General features: G+C 37.9%; 1 protein-coding gene across 1 annotated transcript; it reads right to left on the bottom strand.

Moving 5' to 3' along the window:
* Nucleotides 1-4,168: 4,168 nt before the first annotated feature.
* LOC104442197 (peroxisome biogenesis protein 16) lies at nt 4,169-5,361 on the bottom strand. The gene is given in 5 exon segments (XM_039310940.1): nt 4,169-4,230; nt 4,332-4,388; nt 4,482-4,560; nt 4,725-4,993; nt 5,076-5,361. Coding segments are annotated over 5 exon segments (753 nt in total).
* Nucleotides 5,362-19,759: the final 14,398 nt, after the last annotated feature.

The raw sequence follows: 19,759 nt of genomic DNA, 5'->3' as shown, positions 1-19,759 counted from the left end.
CCCTTATGATGTTTTGAAGATGACAAAATAAATCAAAGGCTACTAATATGTTTGATGGTTGAGTAATAGACCATGCAGATGATAGAACATGTAAAAGATATTATCAAAGTCGAGAGACGGCCAGGAAGACTGAACGTAACACATGTCCAAAGTATATTCTGAAGATTTCCAGGACTTCGTGTCAAAGTCGAAGACTGCCGGACTCAAGACTCAAAGTCTGAAGATTGCCCAGGACTGCGGACTTTAGTGTCAAAGTCTGTTCTACATCAGAAGTCTGTCAACTCGACTAATTCCGGGCCAACATGAATGATGAACCGGAAGACGAGACTCTATCTGAAGCTGAACCAGAAGACAAACTCTATACTTGAAGCTGAACCGGGTGCGAGACCTTAAAGCTAAATCTGTTCGAAGCGGATATGTTCAGACCCGTTGTAAAGTCTACAGACTCAGATTGTAAAGTCTATTGCTCTCAGACTTTACATCCAGATTCGATGAATCGTAACTCAAGCTCAATCATATAACGGCTAGTGATCTAGTTTGGATTCCACATCAAGATTGATTTGATTGACTCAATCTATTTAATTGACGATTTGATCTTGAAGACAAGATCTTTCTATACGAAGAAGCTTTACTTATGGAAACCAAGATTCTGTTTGTCTGGGAGATCGGAATCAATTTGGGATTCTACCTTTATCACTCAACGGCTACCAAATCTTCTAGATACAGAGTTGTCCAATGGGTATATTGGAAGACGATTCTCCGGGATACTGTCTAACGGGTAGTTTGGAAGTGGAGGAGTATTTAAGGAGGTGAAGGACCGATGAGCAAGTAAGAGATAGAGCGTAGAATTTATAATTCCAAAGTCTGAGCGACTTTCGATCATATACTTGTCTCTTGAGAGCTTAAACGTTTGTAATCGTGAGAGAAATACCAAAAGAGTGACTTAGTGAGATAGTGTGATCTACTACTAAATGTTTGCACTCGAAGTTGTAATCTCTTGTTGATTGCATAGTGGAATCCAGCCAAGAAGACTGTTAGCGTGGGAGAGTGGACGTAAGCTTGGATTAAGCCGAACCACTATAAATCTTGTGTTTTTATTCTCTTCCCTAACTCCTTTGTTTTATTTGAAGTTTATTTTATTCCGCATATATTTGCCAAGATTTATTTTAAACACCTATTCACCCCCTCTAGGTGTTCGTACTAGCTTTCACACTTGTTACATGCAATGTATAATAATGATGTCTTATGCAATTTGATTATGACAATGCATTGAAATCTTCGATCAGGATTGTAACCGAGAATAAATTGTTTATGTCTCAAATAAAATGTATGTCAATTAAATTTGTGCATATGATCGAATTTGTGACTTGATAAATATTCCATGATCTTTGTTTGATCGGGACATAATAAGACAGATGAATTGAATTGCATTACAGCCAAATCTGATAGGTTCATTATGTTTTTAAAATATTCACACTATCTGGGTAGCCATAACATATTGCTAGATGTCAATCATGGCTTGTAGGACCTAAAAGATTAATCGAGACAAATAATTTTTTTGGGAGTACTAATGTGTTAGTACAAGTCTTACTACCAACTTAGTGATGAACTTAGAGATGTCACACACCATAAACAATTATGAAGAGAAATATTGTTGCAAATGTGTTTACAATTATTGCAATCGAATTCTGTCGATTTGAAATTAAATTAAATGAGATTTATTTTAATTTGTATTATAGTCACAAGCCTATTTACATATGATGCACATATATGTCCAAAATGAATATATGTTAATGTATTTTCAAATGTACACATAAAGATTATGTCATATACATATATATATATATATATATATATATATATATATGTGTGTGTGTGTGTGTGTGTGTGTGTGTGTGGATTGATTAATTATTTTTATTAATTAATCTATGTGTGTTTCTTTTAATTATAATATAAAACAAAATAAAATAAAAATTAAAGGGAGAGAATCATGCATGAATGGTTAGCAATTGCTGACCAACCGCTCATGCACGATGGTCGTGCATGAGCGGTTATATAATTTTTATTTAAATTCTATTTTTGAGGATAGAAAAAGGTGCTCCTGAAAATAGAGAAAAAGGGTTTGTGTTCTTGTGTTGTCTTCAAGATGCAAGAAAGAAAAAGATTTTCTCTCATCCGAGCCGTGACTAAAATATCAAGAACACGGCAGATTGTCTCCATGAGATTGCTAGCACAATCATAGTGGTGATTATCTGAAAGTTCTCTCTTTCGTTTGACATCAATTGTTGGTGTGTCTAAACTAAAAATCCGACGTTTGTGGGCTCAAACTGTAGAACATCTTAATCAATTTGTATAAAGCGTGCCTCGAGAGATAATTCGCTTAACTCCTTTTTATATTCAAATTTTTTATTAAAACGCACGAACAACGCCTTCGGAGAATCCTGTATAAAATATCTTTTTTTTTTCGCTGTGTTCTTTTTGTTAATTTTACCTATACATGATTCATGAAACACCAATAGGTGCCACCCGTAACATCAAAGTTAAGAAAGCAGAGGAGATTGAGTTCGAAAACAGCGCACGCAGCAACGTCATTCTTCGCGGTGAAATCCAGGTAAGTCCAATTAGCGCCTCCGGGGGGCGATGATGCTTCGAAGAAGCACGACAAGAAGGAACAAACGGCGTGAGTCTTTTTGTGTGGTGAAAATTGCTGAGAGCTTATTCATCCACGATTCTTGTTCAAAGGGGCTTTTGAAGGACGGGTTGCACAAAGTACTTGAATCTGGTGAAGCTCCTGTACATGGGCTGTCTCCAAGAGGTACAGTGAGCGACGCCGTGAAGTTCCCCTCTCGGTCGAGTCGCTGCTGGAATCGTCTCTGGCGATGGCACGCTCTTCACCGAGGATGGGGGAAGGGGTTTCAAGCGAGGGCGAAGCACCCGCTGGAAAAGATCAAAGTCGAGGACTCTGGCTACGGCGATTGTTTTTAGCCATCTCTTCTGCGGACATCATGATACAGGTGTGGTTAGTAAAACACGAACTAAAAAATGATTTTTCCAACGCACCGATAAATTAGTTAGTGATCGTTTTTTTCTTTTTTTCAAAATATACGAGCGTGCACTACAATAGAATTACAAATATTTCTATAGAATCAGTAAGTTACAAATTTCTTCTATCATTAAAAATTTTCCCCAACTAAAAATGTTTATAGTTGATCATGATTATTTTCGTTTTGTCTACTTTCCCTTTGCATAAAATAATTAGGTCGAATTTAATCATTTTCCACGACAACAGCGTAGTGTTTTCCTTCTCTTGCGTGATTCAAGCACCAGGGGAAGCTAATGGAGGAGGATGGCATGATGCTTCGGAAAAATCACTCTCTTGATAATGCGAAAAAGTCATCGGAATGCCTTCTAAGAACATTACGTGTTGTAGCCATCAAGTAAGATTGTTGATCCTAGATAACGACTATCACTAGCAAATTTGAGTTGTAATCTTCTCGAAGTATTGAGTTCGAAGATGATTTGCTTCCTCCCTTGACATCTATTTGGTTATGTTTATTCGTCTACGCAGATACTTTTGATTACATTTTATCCATGAGGATGCTATGTTGTACTCTTCAAGAAACCCCCCAACTTCAGTACTTCAGTTATCTCAATCCCTTAAGAATTTAAGAATTCTTTTCATGGTAAGTCATTAACATATTTTTGATACACTGCTACATTCTCTTCACAAGTTTCCTTGGCTATTTTGGATTCTTGATGAGACTCGCGTGTCGAATTTGACCGAGGGCAGAATATCCATCAAATCAATCCCGTCTGGAAAAATCAGCTTCAGATTTTCTTCCTCAACCCCCCACGAAAATTGAACAAGATCGAACCCCAACTCTGAAGTGAAGTCTGCACAATGAGAACTTCCTTCCAGATGCAATCCAAGCTAGAAGCAAAATCTATTTCCAACAAAACCAAGAAACCAGTGTGCAATTGGGGATCTGCAGCAGAACTTCACCAGTTATTGCGTTATTTTCCAAAAAATCAAAATGTCAATTTTCATTGCCAAGACGTCGTCCCTCAACTTCTAGTAACTCATGAGGATAGTGGATACAGTCCGTGTATTCTGTTTCTGGGAGGCGTGGCAGCTCCATGTGTAGACCAGCTTTCTAAGGCTTCACTCTTATGAGCCCGACATGTACGTATACCGTGTTTGGGCTCCCACAATCAGCTCTATGACTTTTGCTGCATGAGTAAACATAAAGGAATGAGCACAATTGCCCATGATAAGTAGCCTTATCTTAGCCAACGTAAAAAATAGAAGCAAAATGGACACATAGGAACACCTGTAAGAGCCCCAAAAAGGGGAACAGGCTCCGACAATTTACTCTGCTTTGTCGAGCCTTTCCCTGAAATATCAGAGAAGGAACATGATTTACCATGAGGAAATTAATCCCAGAAATGTAAACTTCACACTGGATATAATTTCTAGTAGCTATAAGTGTACCTTGTGTATTTGCTTAAAAATGGATCTCTCATGAGGTAGGGTGCCCAGAGTAGCTTTCTTCTTTTCAACTACTTACGGGAAAAAGAACATAAGTTGACACGTCATGAGAGAATCATTAATCTGGACATTAGATGGCTGAAGAAAGGCCAGTCCAAAAGCTTTGTGATACAAGCCAGGGCATGCATGCTAAATGGACAAAATCAAATGAGCGAATACATATTTAGACTCTAACCTCATCTTTTTCTGAAGTGGTGTCCTGAAACTTGTGGTCTTTACTACCCCACGCAGACAAAGTAACTTGAGGAAAGATGCCAACGCCAACCACATCCATGGCCAGCGTAAGAAACCAAGGAGTCCAGGACCGAGTTCCATACTTTCTAATAAACAAAACATAGATTAGTGGCCTTGCGATAAATAGGATCTCCCCCTTGAGAAATAAAGATCCATGAACACCCTTCACGGACAAAATAGATGACAATGTTGATTTCTCTGCCTTTGAAGCTATCATAAAACAAAATGCATCAGCAGAAGTACATCATACAACTTTACCAGGGTTCAACTAACAACCTCCCAACATGCCTACCGAGAGATTCCACAATAGTATTCTGTTGCTACACCCTGCACAACCACGGTGGGTCAAAAACCGTTCTGACATTCTCTCCAAATCTGCTTAACGCTGACAGTGCTCTTCCTTCCAAATTCCACCCATTCTGCCCAAAGCTATTCTTGAAAGAACCAGACCCACTATAAAATCTAGGTTTTCTGGAATCTCCAGGGCTGGACTGTGAGGAGGAAACTTCTGATGCCTTCTCAGAATTTGGAATCTCTCTACCCTGTGGAAGCATCATATAGCCACTATTCCGAAACATGGCTAACCTAACCAAATACTTGGTTCAAACAGACTACCAGAACATCACGAGTGTGGATTTGAGATGCGGCGGTATCAATTATGTGTTCATTGACGGCAGTTATGACACCCAAGATAGCAGTCTCTGCAGTAAAATGACAAACTTTCCCAATAAACTACAAATTCTTTCATTACACATGAGGGAAAAAATGTGGAAAACAATAGTCAAAATTCTATAAGAACAACCTAAATTTTAATTAACATGGGCTTGCCTTTGCACAGTTTACTCCATGAATAAACCCCCACAATTTAAGAAAGTGATGGCCTATTAATCAAACATGCTCTCTTGAGTTTCTGTATATGTGGAGATTTAAAGCAATGGAAATACGGAATGTACGGTTCCACTTTGACAAAAAAATCTCTCCTTTTCTTAGTAACTTTTCTGTTGTCCAGCTCACATAGAGCTTTATGTCAATGCAATTGCAGACAATAGATCACTACGAGTTAGTCAACTGCGAAATCTTCCAAGTAAGAACCATATTGAGAAAGGAGATACAACAACATAATAAAAATTTATACAAGAAGAAGATCGACAAGATCCCAAAAAACTCGACAATAGAATTGATCCTTCAAATGATTGCCTTTGAGAGCCATCAACTAATAAAGTTAGGTGAAGATTGCCAGAGATAGTGTGTTGTGCTCTTCGACAAACCACGCCCCTTAAACAAATACAATAACAAGAAATGGAACTAAATAAATGGCTTCTTATCCTCTCTGCACAATGTTGTTCCTTCCAGCACATATAATAATCCTTCTTCCCAAACTGAAGCTTCCACCACCCAATAAAGACCCACAATGATATGGACCAAAATCTATGGCGACCCATTCACAAGGAGTGCAATGAAAGATGGCTTAAGCCTTCTTATGGATATGACACGTACACATCAGCCAACTAGGATAATTCCAATAGAAATATCATTAATGACAAAGTCCTCCTCACCCGGATGCCCAGGAACGGGCTGCATCAACACTAAATAAATACTGATGAAAGGAATGCAATGGGCCCTGTTACGATCGATCGTCTTTTGTCATACAACTTCGAAGACCCATCAAATCACAGAATGATATAGAAAGGAACAATACCATATGGGAACATTTGTCAGGTCATTCATCCTAATAGTACTAATTCAATCTTGGTTACCTTTTGACGAGGGATCTACTGAAAAATGCTATAATGGGGGAAAAAAACGAAATACCTAGTGGAAGTTCAGTAAACTTAATTTTGAATTTGGTCCTTTTATGTGTTCTACTACGCACTTGCTTTCAAGTAAAAATAATCCGTTTCACTCGATCCAATACAACATCTTCTAAAAAATTTCCTTCTAATGTCTATTTGAACTTTTAGGTACTCATTTCTTTCCACATGCTTACCCCAAAAGTTTCTCGTACAAGTTGAAAACAGAAAAAGAAGTCTTTTCACTTGCATATAATTTGATTAGCAAATACTCCATTTTTCCCTAGCTTAAGCCTAGACCTTTCCATACAATCGGAGAAGTGGCCAGTCAACAACATCATATGTTTTACATTTCCTACAGTTGTCAATTGGTAATGGTGGGCACTCGATTCATCTTTCTAAGTAAACAAGACTTAGCAATATCGCTGAAACTTTTATGATGGTCATGACTCTCATAAACAAGAGCAGTCACTTTCTGACGAAAATTAAGATTACCCACATACAAACTAGATCACTGAGGGAAACTTTAGCAGTTCTTTTATGCCTCCGAGGACTTGTGACTGCCCCAGTAAAGCATTTTGCGGATTACAAATAGTAGAAGCACATAAAAGTACAAGTACGCCTAAATTTATACGACTAGCCAATCAAGGGTGCTTCTTCAGCTCTTGCTTCTCGAGAACTTCTACTGAAACTTCCCTTTTACACTCGTACCATTTGAACAGAATCACAAACAACAAGAATCCCCCTCGACGGCTGAGAAAATTTACTTCACACCAAACTGACCCACCAAAAGAAAAAAAAAATAATCAAAGAAGAAAGGGGTGGTCATGAAGTGAGTGAAGGGATGGAGGTAATATAATCATTGAACGTGGACAGAGATTCAGGCCCGTGGAGGTGTCGTTTGGCAAGCAAAGCTGCTTCCATGACAAGAGAGAGGACGTCCATGGCATCCTCGACTTCGTATATTCATCCTTTGCATAATCCATCTTCTTCAACCTATGCTTGAAAATTTTCTCATTTCAAATTCCAGATTTCAACCATAGTTCTCTCTCTCCTCCAACTCCAACGGTCCCAACTGTCAACGCTCCCAGTTTATTCAACTATTGTCCCGAGACGTACATTGTTGGCTTCGATGGTCTTCAGGAGTTGGAAGAGTAAGGCAATCTCTCTCTTCAATTTTGGGACGACCCCGAGGATGGCTCTGATCAGGTTATTCTTCTTCCTTACTTCAAATCTCTTCATGTTCCTCATCTTATGATCAGTGCTTTCCCAGTCAGTCTCAAGAGATCATTTCCATTCACCAGGATTCCATTCTAGCATATGTTTGGTCGAAGAAAAGTTGTAGATTTAGGTCTTGTTCCAGTTTTGGACTCTAAATTCTATCAGTGGTACCTGAGGCTAAAACCTCACATGATACATCTCCCGGAAGGAGCCCGAATCGACCTAACTTTGGAATTTTCTTGCTTCGAACTTAATCCTAGAACCTGGCTCGTTAGGTTTTCCTTTTACCTCTGGTCTTCCTCTGCTAATTGGGCCTCTATGAATCACCCTCCTCGACATATTTGCCGCTACTGGTTTCTCTCCTTAGGGTGCGAAGGCTCATGAGATAGAGGTCTCATGATCCATTCATCGAAAAATTTCGTGCTCTTGATTTTCATATCTAGGAAATAGAAAAGGTAACCTTGTGAGCTTGATATCGTTCATAATGGATAACGTATTCACTTGCCCATCATTTTTTAGATAATGACATTGCAATTGCTTGAACTTTCATTCATCATGACACCTAAACTTATCTTTGCCTAACAAGTATCTCAACATTCTAAATTTTGCTCATTGAGAGACTTATGCACCATGTGACAAAAATATTAGCGACGATTGACACGAGATGTGCGTTTATAGTGATAGTTTTTTCAGTTTTTGAAGCAGCTTGTTGAATGGATGCAATTTATGAAGGTGGCAACTTGTAAAAATTGTTCTTGACAATTCAAACAGCATGAGATTATGGAATAATATATCCAACTCCTGATTTGTAAGATTGACACTTGATAGCGAGTTCCTTATGAACATCTTAACATTAGAAACCGAGGGTGTACATGCGGAGTATCAGGGTTGGGCATGAACTAAGTCAATATTCAACGATTTCCATTCGAAATTCTTTTGTTCAAGAGAGAACGTATTTGGAAGGTAGAACAGTTGCTGGCTAGATGTCAAAAAGCTGTTTGTCGACGATTCAAATGTCTTTTCTGGACGCCCTTATAGTAAAATCAAATTCGTTTGTCCACATCGTGAGATTGTTAGCATTAGTTAATTAATTACCGAAGTACAGCGTAGTTTGTTTAATTCACATTATTTGGCATTCTAAACTTGTACACGGGTCTTGAATTTTGACGTCCATGGCCAATATAGGTTCTTGTTTATGGAATTATAATGGAATTCCATAGTCAGTGTCCATTACTCTTCCAATTCTGCAGGAAAGGAAAACAGGCGCTTTACAGTATTCTCTTTTCTTTTTCCCATTTGTTGCAACGGAACAAGAACAGACAGACAAACAGCAGGAAGAAAAAAAAGAATTAAAGAAGAAAGGGGTGATCATGAAATGAGTGAAGGGATGCTAGGTAATATATTTCGGCAAGCAAAGCAGCTTCCATGACAAAGAAGAGGACGTTGATCGCATCCTCGACATCAGAGCATAGATTTCACCTTTCCATCTTCATCTTTTGCATACTCCATCGTCTTCAACCTCTTCTCCCAAATTTTTCTCGTTTCAAATTCCAGATTTCAGCCATAGCTCTCTCTTTCCTCCAACTCCAACAGTACCTACTGTCAAAGCTCTCAGTTTCTTCAACTCTCGTCCAGTGCCGTACATTGTTGGCTTCGATGGTCTTCAGGAGTTGGAAGAGCAAGGCAAGCTCTCTCTTCAATTTTTGGACAACCCCGAGGATGGCTCTGATAGGGTTATTCTTCTTCCTTACTTGAAATCTCTTCATGTTCCTCATCTTATGATCAGTGCTTTCCCAGTCGTCTCAAGAGATCCTTCTCATTCACCAGGATTTCATTCTAGTATACGTTTGGTCGAAGAGAAGCCGTAGATTTAGGACTTTTTCCAGTTTTGGATACTAAATTATATCAGTGGTACCTGAGGCTAAAACATCACTTGGTACATCTCTTGGAACAAGCCCGAATTAACTTAGCTTTCGAAATTTTCTTGCTCCGACTACTCTTAGAACCTGGATTGTTAGGTTTTCCTTTTACCTTCCGGTCTTCCTCGGCTAACTGCGTTTTTCTCCACCCCCGAAAAAAAAAACCCACCCCGGGGACCTCTATCCATCACCCTTCTGGACATATTTGCTATTACTGATTCATATGTTAATGACCCGACCAATAAAAAAACTTTCTTATGATCCATTCATTGAAAAATTTGGCGAGCTTGATTTTTCATATGTAAGAAATAGAAAAGGTAACTTCGTGAGCTTGATTTCGTTTATGATGGACAACATGTACGCTTGCTGTCATTTTTCAGATAATGATGTTGCAAATGCTTGGACTTTTATTCATTAGATACCTAAACTTATCTTTACCTAATAAGTATCTCAACATATTAAATTTCGCTCTATGAGAGATTTCTGCACCATGTCACAAAATTATTAGCAATGCATTACAAGTCTAACTAGGTGAAGATGTCGCATCGTTCTTTTTAAACTCAGGCTGTCACATATTTGTTCTTTTTGCGCTTTGTTCTTTCTTCTTCTTCCGCACTCCATAGCGGCTGACTTTGCTCCGCTCCTCCACGGCCACTGTCATCAGGTTGTAACAGCACCACCACAAACTCCAAAACCGAATCAGTCGACCGTACTCAATATAATGGATAACAGGCAGCAACGGCTGCTTATAAGGTTGCTGCGTGGGAAGTTCTCTTTCGGTATACACAATATTGTACAGCATCCCTATATTGCAGCAGCTTTTTTGCCATGCCGTCGTTTCTAAGTTCGTCTACGTCAAAGAGATGATGTTACGATTATTGATCTCAAAGGGTAGTCAGCAAAATTGATTTGCAAAGTTTGCATTTATCAAATTTTTGTTGGTCGTTTAAGCCCACCCATCAAAGACCAATGCAACATTTGATACACTCAACGAGCCAATTTTATAAAGGCAGAATTTTCTTCAACCATACCTCTTATTGGTGGGTTATAAATTATGGACATGAGCTGCATATAAATTTAATCAAAATTGAATTTGAGATCTATGCTTGTAACCCACCAATCAACAGTATAAGTGGAAAGGAATTTTGTCTAACTGGGTTGTAGGAAATATTTTGTAATCATGAAATTACTCTTTTCATGGAATCACTATTTTCTTCTAATAAAGTACCTTCAATTATCATGAATTCGACTTTTCATTCCTTAATATCATACCAAATCAATTAAGTTCAATTCTCCGTTCTCTCACTTGATTCCATCGGAAATGGATGAGTTCTACTTCACATTCAAGAGGGAATTTATGCCTATTAATTTGGCGATGTTATGTTGAGCGAAATCAGAATAAATGACATGTTGGGATGTCAAAAATCTACATTTACTAATTTATCAAATTAAGTTAAGTATCAAAATAAATCATAGAACTGTCTTTTCTTTTTTTCTTTTTCTATCTTTCACTTTGCCAGTACCAAATAGCTCAATTTGCAAGTAGCGAAATCCTCTTAAATCTTACAAATATATATCAATTTATGTCGGTACCATGCACTAAATCATTGATAGAGTTGTTGCCTCGTGCGATTATGTGCTCCTGGAGACAACATGTCATCTCTTCACAGGGCATACACGCACATGTAATCTTGTATCAAACTCCTTGAATTCCTTCATTGTCTTTGGGATAGAATACTCGCACGAAACTTGACTTTTGGTAATCTAACATTGACGGATCGGGCGACTCATTGACAGGGTTGTCCGAGAGAGCATAAATATTTTTCGTCTTGTGGGGAATAACATTGCAAGTTTCGGTGGAGTCAATCCACCAACCTTCATCATCGTTCGCCATGAGAACCCCCATGATCATCGCAACCACGTCATTGTCCTCCGCCAAATTGGTTTCATTCTTCTTTCGTCATAGCAAAAGGGAGCCCCATGATCCATTTTGCCACTCCGAAAGCAAGTCTCGTTCAAAAAGTTCCCTAAATGGTTTCCAAATACATCATGATTTCTGGCCTGACTTGCAGCTTAAATGCGTTGAAGCGATCGATCCAAACTCAAAAGGCTCTTTCTAATGCTTTAAAAGCTTTTGGAAGTCTTTCCATGAAGATGGAAGTTTACCAACAATAATAGAAACGAGAAAAGTCTTGGAGATTGATTCATCCGTATCTGCATACGCAGTTGCAATATCATGCAATTCATTGACTTGATCAGTGATAGGAATAGAATGATCATTTTATAATCGAGGTACTTGTTAACCAAGAAAGATGTTACTGGTGTTCTCATTTATGTGCCTCTATCGGACGCCTTTCCGAACATCATTAGCCGTCGATTCATGTGAGGATGTTGAAAAGAGGGTTGTCCATTGCGTCGTGGATCATGAATAGGCTGTTTCGGTCATTTTCCATTCGCTTCTTTGGACCTCGATGAGTTCCCTATTGGAAGATTCATCTCGTACATGTAGTTCTTAGAGCATAGCCAACCTGTGCAACGACCAATTGGCAGCACATCTTCGTGCTCCATCTCCTGTAGTTGAAAGCATTGAATTTCTCGAGCTTTTCCACGTCTTGAACTTGTGCCGTCGCGAAGACGTTATCAATTTGAGACAATAACTATGTCAAACTTACCATGGAAGAAAGGTCAGAAATTCAAGTTGAACAAAATTGAAACAGGAAATTATAGAAGAATTGGACCGAGACATGGCATTACCTGTTCAAACTCCACCATTCCAACGGAGGACCATCTAATTTGCTCAAAGCTGGTCAAATTGTCTCATGGCACCAGCCCCCCTTCTTCTTATTTGCTTTTCTTCCTTCTCCAGTATGTAAGTCAATAAATATATAAATGTGAAATATCAAATACATCAAGAATCATATAAGAAATATTATTAGCAAATATATATATAATACATATATATTTAATCTATAGGTTGTGCAAATTACTCATGCTTCCTGAAATAAATTAATATCTCGTTATTTCTTCATAGGTTATTGATCTCATCTGACAAACTAAATGTGCAAAATGCATTTCTTCTTAGGGTCTGTTTGTTTCACGGAAAATTGGCCATCTCCGAAAAACATTTTCCCAAGTCATTTTCCAGAAAATGAGTATATTTTCCGGTGTTCGGCTGAAACTTAAATTTTGAGTGGAAAAAATTTTCCACCGTTCGTTAATGACTCCTAACAAATTTTTTATTTTTTCTTTCATTTTCTTTTTCTTTTTTCCTTTTCTTTTCCTTCTCCTTCCTCCTTCCTCCTTCCTCCGCCGCTGCATGCCCGACGATGGCTAATCCGGCGGCCAACCAAGATCTGGTTGCCCATTCGGCGAGCTCGAGGCTCGGTGATCTCGCCCGAGCTCGTCGGATTTGGCGGTGGAGCTCGGGCTCCCGATCCGGCGAGCCCGAGCTCCGCTGCCAGATCCAGCGAGCTCGCAGCTCACAGCTCGCCAGACCTCTGGGGAGCTCAGGCGAGGCCCGAGCCCCACCCAGCTCGCCGAATCTAGCGAGGCTAGAGCTCCACCCTAAGCCGGCAAGGCTGAGCTCGCCGAGCTTGGGCAAGCTTGGCTTCCATAGATCAGGCTAGGCGGAGCTTCGCCGGCCTAGGGCGGAGCTCGAGCTGGCTCGCGGCCGTGGTCGGTCGCCGGTCGCTGGTTGCCGATCGTCGTCGGGGCCGGCCACCGGCCAAGCTAAGGAAGAAAGATGAAAAGAAAAGAAAAGAAAAAAAATCATAAAAATAAAACAAAAGTGTGTTAGTAAAAGGATATAGGGTGGAAGAAGTTATGGAAAATGTTTTCCACTTTTCAAAAGTGGAAAACATTTTCCTTATCTTTGAAGGCAGTATTTTCCATCGGTGGAAAATATTTTCCTTGAGTAATTGGTTTTCCGTGAAACGAACACCGGAAAATCCGGAAAACATTTTCCTGGAAGTTATTTTCTGTGAAACGAACGGAGCATAAGTCTCATGTGTTGGAGCTATGCGCGGCTATTGAAGCGCATTTGTGGCTAGAAAAATTTGTAATTGCCTGAAGTACCCATTGACGCAATCAAAGCGCAAGCGCACAAACATATAAAGTGGGTAAACCTCACATGAGGCTGAGTCACGTAGCACATTCACATAGAAATTTTACACAGCTATTTTCTTTTGATGGTCACTTAAAAAAATCTCTAGTTCTTTATATATGATTCTTAACCATACCTTTGATAGGTGTCCAAGTTAGGAACTGTAAACTTAACTAAAATTAAATACGAGTGTTTTGCATACTTGTACCCCATCAATCAGTATGATGTGGAATAAGGAAAACATGGCCTATTAGATAATATTCTATAATGTAAGTATTTTGGTGCATGGAGGGGAGCCTTGAGGAGTTGATGTGCGTTTATGGACACCTAACTCACTTTGTTTTTTTTTTTTTTTTTTTTTCTCCTTTTTCTTAATTTCTCAACTATTTCATATTTTGTGTTGCTTGCTTCTTTTCAAAAATTGCAGATTGGCTCAAGAAAAATTAAAGACAAGCATAACAAAAGATCCCATAATTAAACTATTTATCATTATAATAAGTTGTCTAATATTAAAAAACAAAAACTGCAAAGCCAATAGTATTGAAAACATTTGGGCCAAAAGTTGAAAAAAGAAGAAGTAAGAACATCACTGTCCGATAATCATATTTATTAATTTTGGAGTCCTAAATTTATTATTTTTTTATTAAAATTAATAAGTTAATGAAAAGCAAATCGCGGATGTGCTCACGCAAAAAAAGAAACCATTATTTTTTGGAGCTTAGAATTAAGCTTATAAAATAAATAGTGTCTAACGTATAGATCTAAAATAGATGCGGTGAATCTAAAATAGTGGCCACTCATTGAAAGTGCTTTGGAGCATTACTTTACATTTATCTAACAAAATAGATTCACTATATCTATTTTAGATCCATACAACGGACATAATAGATTTTATGAGCTTAATTCTAAGCTCCAAAAAAATTGCTTTCTTTTCTTGCGCTAGAACATCAACAATTTGATTTTCTTTAACTTATGAAATTAAATAAAATAATATGACAAGTGTACTAAAAATCCTGAAATTTGTCACAAACTGCATAGAGGTTCTCTCTCCATGCACCAAAATATTTACATCATAGATTACTATCTAATGGGCCATGTTTTCCTTATCACATGCTATGCCTCTAATTGGTGGGTTACAAATATGAAGACCACTCACATTTAGATTTAATTAAGTTTACAGTTAATAATTTAGCCACCAATCAAAGATACGATTGGAGGAAATTTTCCTAACGAAGTACAGAAGAAAATATTAACCGTGATTAAATGCAACTACATCATTTAAAAATGAGGAAAATCACTTTAAATTAGATAAATTGTCATGACACTCTTAAGGTTCCATGAACGTGAAACCTCATTCTTACATTTAGGGAAAATGTTATTTTACCCTCATAACTTTCCAGTTCTTCATTAATTTACATTCCCCCTCCCCTAAACCAGAACTCATATAATTATACACTAGTTAACCCCAATAACCTTTTCCCTTAACATGTGTCGTGCACATGCCACATCTAAAAGTTCCTTTATCAATTAATAATATGTAGTAATTTAAAGACGATAAATGTCACAAGTGGAAATTTCAGTTGGATTATTAACGTTGTAGTGAAGGAAAGTCTGAATTGTTTTTTTCCATGTTCATAATTATTAGGATTAATACCCTAAAAAACCCCAAACTGGTACACTTGTGACAAATTTACCCCAAACTATTTTTTTGACCACCAAAAACCCCAAACTGGTATACATTTGACAAATTTACCCCAAACTAGTACACTTGTGACAAATTTACCCTCTGTTAGTTTTCGATAAATTTTATTCTCAAAATATTAAGTTAAATAACACGTGACGGTTGGCCGGTATACCAATTTAGGATTTTACGCTCCGTTTGTCACTGTTTACAATTTTTGTGATTTTTTTGTGGTATTAATTCAATTTAGCATATGGTATATTTGTCACAAATTTACCATTTTGGGGTTTTTTCAATCAAATAAATTAGTTTGGGGTGAATTTGTCATAAATGTACCAGTTTAAGGTTTTTTATAGTCAGTCAGGGTAACTTTGTCACGGGTATACCGGTTTGGGGTTTTTCATGGTCAAAAAAATAGTTTTTGGTAAATTTGTCACAAGTGTACTAGTTTAGGGTTTTTTAGGGTATTAGCCCTAATTATTAACTTGCTTGATTGATAAGTCATAAAAGTTCTCAAATTATCATACATTTCAATTGTCCATATTAGAACTCCATAGGCCTTCAAATTTTAGGCAATGCAATTAGATAGTTATACTTCTACATTCTAACTCGAAAGTTATTGGTAGTTGGATCCTCTCTCTCTCTCTCTCTCTCATAAAGAAAGAACATGAAGAAGCCTTCCCGTCGCTCGGGAAGAAAAAGAAAGCCAGTTGAACGAGACATACTATAGTGTAGCTATCTGAATGAGTTTGAACGCATGTGAACATGTTGATAACTTGCTATAGCATCTAAAGCAAACATATGATTGAACTAGACTTACAGGCCAAATTGCATAGCTTTCTAAATGACTTTAGGTACATTTGAAAAAAGTTGAGCAATTTGAACTATACTTTCCATTAAAAAGGAAAATTTAAAGTGGCTTTTCTCATGTTTTGGGGGTAGTTGGTGGGCTCTTATTGGGTGTTAGGTGGAGATACCAAGCATCGATCTTTTTGCTTTCAGCGTTTGTTCCTGGAATGGGGTGCATTGTTAAGTTATTGAGGCTGTGTGGATCCAAGGAAGATCTTAGAGAGGATTGAGATGGGGATCCTCTGTTGCATAAAGAAATTCTCTTTCCTTTGCTTTTTTTTTTTTTTTTTTTGGTAAAGGTAAGATATCTCTTTCTATTGCTTTTTGTTTCTGAAAAAAAAAAAAAAAGTAAATGCACGATAATAGACTTGTAAAACCAAGGATGAAGAAATAAAGAGCAGAGCGTGATAGATTGCATTATACTAGCCCTACAAACCCATTCTTTACTGAACGGAGGACCTCCATCTCGGTCCACTGGATATTCCTTCAATTTGTGCAGGCTTAGCAGGTTAACAACGTACCTCATTCCAAGAACAAACACTGCAAGTGCCGGTTTGATTAATAAGTTTCTCATTCCACAGAAACAAAAATATCTCTACCAAACACCCAATAAGAGCCTGCCGCCTTGCTTAATTCTGCTGATCTTAGTCTTTTGATTTAGCCCAAAAATATAAATTAAAAAATTATGCGTTTGGAGTACTAATTCAAAAGTCATCCATTAGGGAAAAAGCAAGATGCCGGTCAATCTTTAGGGCCTACAAGTGCAAAGAGTCAATCAAAGCGACCCACTCTAATTGACTCCTTTGCATTCGCTAACCCCTAAAAAATGAGCAAGACGATTGTAATTTTCTTTTGTAATGGAAAGTCTAGTTCAACTTTTCTTAACTTTTTCAAATGCGTCCAAGCTCATTCAGAAAGCTATGCAATTTTTGGCTAGGAAGTCTAGTTCAATTGTGTGTTTAGAGTGTATGCAATAGCTTCCGAATTAGAATATGTAGGTAAAACCACCACCAGGTGTATTTGCCTCAAGTAGTCACCTGAAACTTGAAGGCATCTCTAGATTCCCAATGTAGACAAATGAAATGTACAACACTTTGACAGATTTTTTGAATTATCAATCAAGTTCTATATGCACTTCATCCTCCCACCTCACCTCCTACTTCCCTTCTTCCTCTTTATCAACGATACTTTGAATCTAGCGTGGAGATACTCAAGTGTCATTTTGAGCTCAAAACCATCCAAAAGAGTCAAGTAACTATCTTATTTTACAAGAAGATTCGACCAAAAAAAAAAAATCTTATTTTACAAGAAGACAATTGTAGTTTCCCCGCCTTGAAATATAAATTATGAAAAACTTGGTTCTACATGATCATAAAAAGTCTTGACTCCACATAAATGTCATACTAACAAAGCAAACACCATGTATTATGTATAATGAGAAAATAGGGACAAATTGAACAACGACTATAATTATTTGAGGGCTCAATTATGTATACCATCACTAAACGCGCATCTTTCATTTATAGCATGAGTCTAGTTTAGAAATATAAGCTCTACTATGGATAGTCATATTATTATTTTTTTTTTAAGACGCACGATAGGGGCTGTTTGGTAATGTTTCGTTTTTTTTTGTTCCAGGGGAACGAAACAAAAAAAAAAGTGTTTCATTCCGGAAACAATTTTTGAACAAAAAGATGCGTTTGGTAAATTTGTTCCGGGAATAAAAATGAATAAAAACACGTTTGGTAAATTTTTGTTCTTTTAATTTTTTAATATTTTTATTTTATTTTTCATTTTTTCCTTTTTTTTAATTTTTCTTCTTTCGGCCGGTCACCGGCCTTCGCCGACCGGTCGACGGGGCGGCAGCCTTGCCCGCCATGGCGAGGCTCGGCGGGGCGGCGACGCTCCGACGAGGTCGCCGACCCTTGACGGCGTCGCCGGCCCTCGACAATGGGCGGCCATGGCCGAGGCCGAGGCCGGCGACCGGCCAAAGAGAAAGAAGAAGAAAAGAGGAAGAGAAGAGAAGAGAGAGAAGAAGAAACAAGAAACAAAAAATTGTTTCTTCAAAATTGTTTTTAGAATGAGAAATAATTTTTTTTTGTTTCTCGTTTCTATTCTTTTTGAGTTCCGGGAACAAAAAAAAAAAAAGAATGCAAACGCAACCAAACGCGTTTTACTTTCTTTTTTTGTTCTCGAACAAAAGAACAGAATTTCTGTTTATAAACAAAAAAGAAAGTGAAAACATGCAGGGCCATAGCATCCCGGAAGAATTAGAACAAGAACAGCGGGAACTCATTTTACAATATTAAAAATTCCATAAAAGTTTACCAAATCCAGAAAGCTGTTGTTTCGAACGAAAGTTGTACCTGAAGGAAGGGGCTAAACATTCCCCAAACGGTACGCACACTTTGATCCAAGGAATTCATGTCGTAAGAGTCTTCTTCCGGGGTCCATTCAGGTCAGATCATAATCATCAACAAACTCATAATTAGAAAAAAATAGATTCAAGTTGAAAATTTAATTATTTTAATTGGGGCGTGGCATGTAATGTTTTGTTAGAATATTTAATTAACAAATTACACCTTAATCTAATGACTTAAGTTTTTAGAATAGTGGATTGTGCTCCCTCAAATCCTAAGTTCAAATTTTTACATACCCCGTTTGTCTCCCAAATTAAATTTCCATGTTTACTATTAGGCAAAAGACCAGGACTGAATTCGAGGGGGATTATTAGAATATTTGATTAATAAATTACTATTTCATCTAATAACTTAAACTTTTAGAACAATCAATCGTGCTCCCACAAAATCTTACTTATTTCATTGCGTAGTTGCTTAAACAAATCGTATGCAATCGCGTATAATGAGTTCATTAAATCTATGGCGCAATTATGCACAGCCGTTTGTTGAATGATAAGTATTATTATATCCTATGGAAGTGGTTAGGGCAAAGACATGATACGCGGTAATTATTTATAAAATTAAATTAGCGATTTAACAAATAACAGCGTAATCGATGCAAATCGGTGGGCCCCACCGACAACTAAATCCCACTTTGCCAGGAGAAAGGGCATGGGTGGTTCGCGAGGACGCCGACTTCACACGCAACGACTAAATCCAGTAGAGTGAAAAAATTGTACCAGTCGATGCAAAACGGTGGGCCCCGCCCACAGCTAAATCCCACTTGCCCTAAAGGAAAGGCATGGGGGTTCGCGCCAGCTTCACGCGACGACTAAATCCAGTCATTTTCTAGTAATTTGTCTACTTTTTCCTCCCGATCCATGTGCATCTTGAAGGTGTGAAGTTCCAAAAAACTCAGATCTCCACGGTCACCTTGTTGGGCAACCCGAATAGAGGCATTTCATTCTTCGATATTCACGGAGAGATCGGTTCAAGAATCATCGAAGGAGTAAAA

The sequence above is a fragment of the Eucalyptus grandis genome, chromosome 4 (genome assembly GCF_016545825.1).
Source record: "Eucalyptus grandis isolate ANBG69807.140 chromosome 4, ASM1654582v1, whole genome shotgun sequence".
NCBI classification, from domain to species: domain Eukaryota; kingdom Viridiplantae; phylum Streptophyta; class Magnoliopsida; order Myrtales; family Myrtaceae; genus Eucalyptus; species Eucalyptus grandis.
The sequence above is the reverse complement of the archived record's forward strand: the minus strand, read 5'-3'. Positions and strand labels throughout refer to the sequence as shown.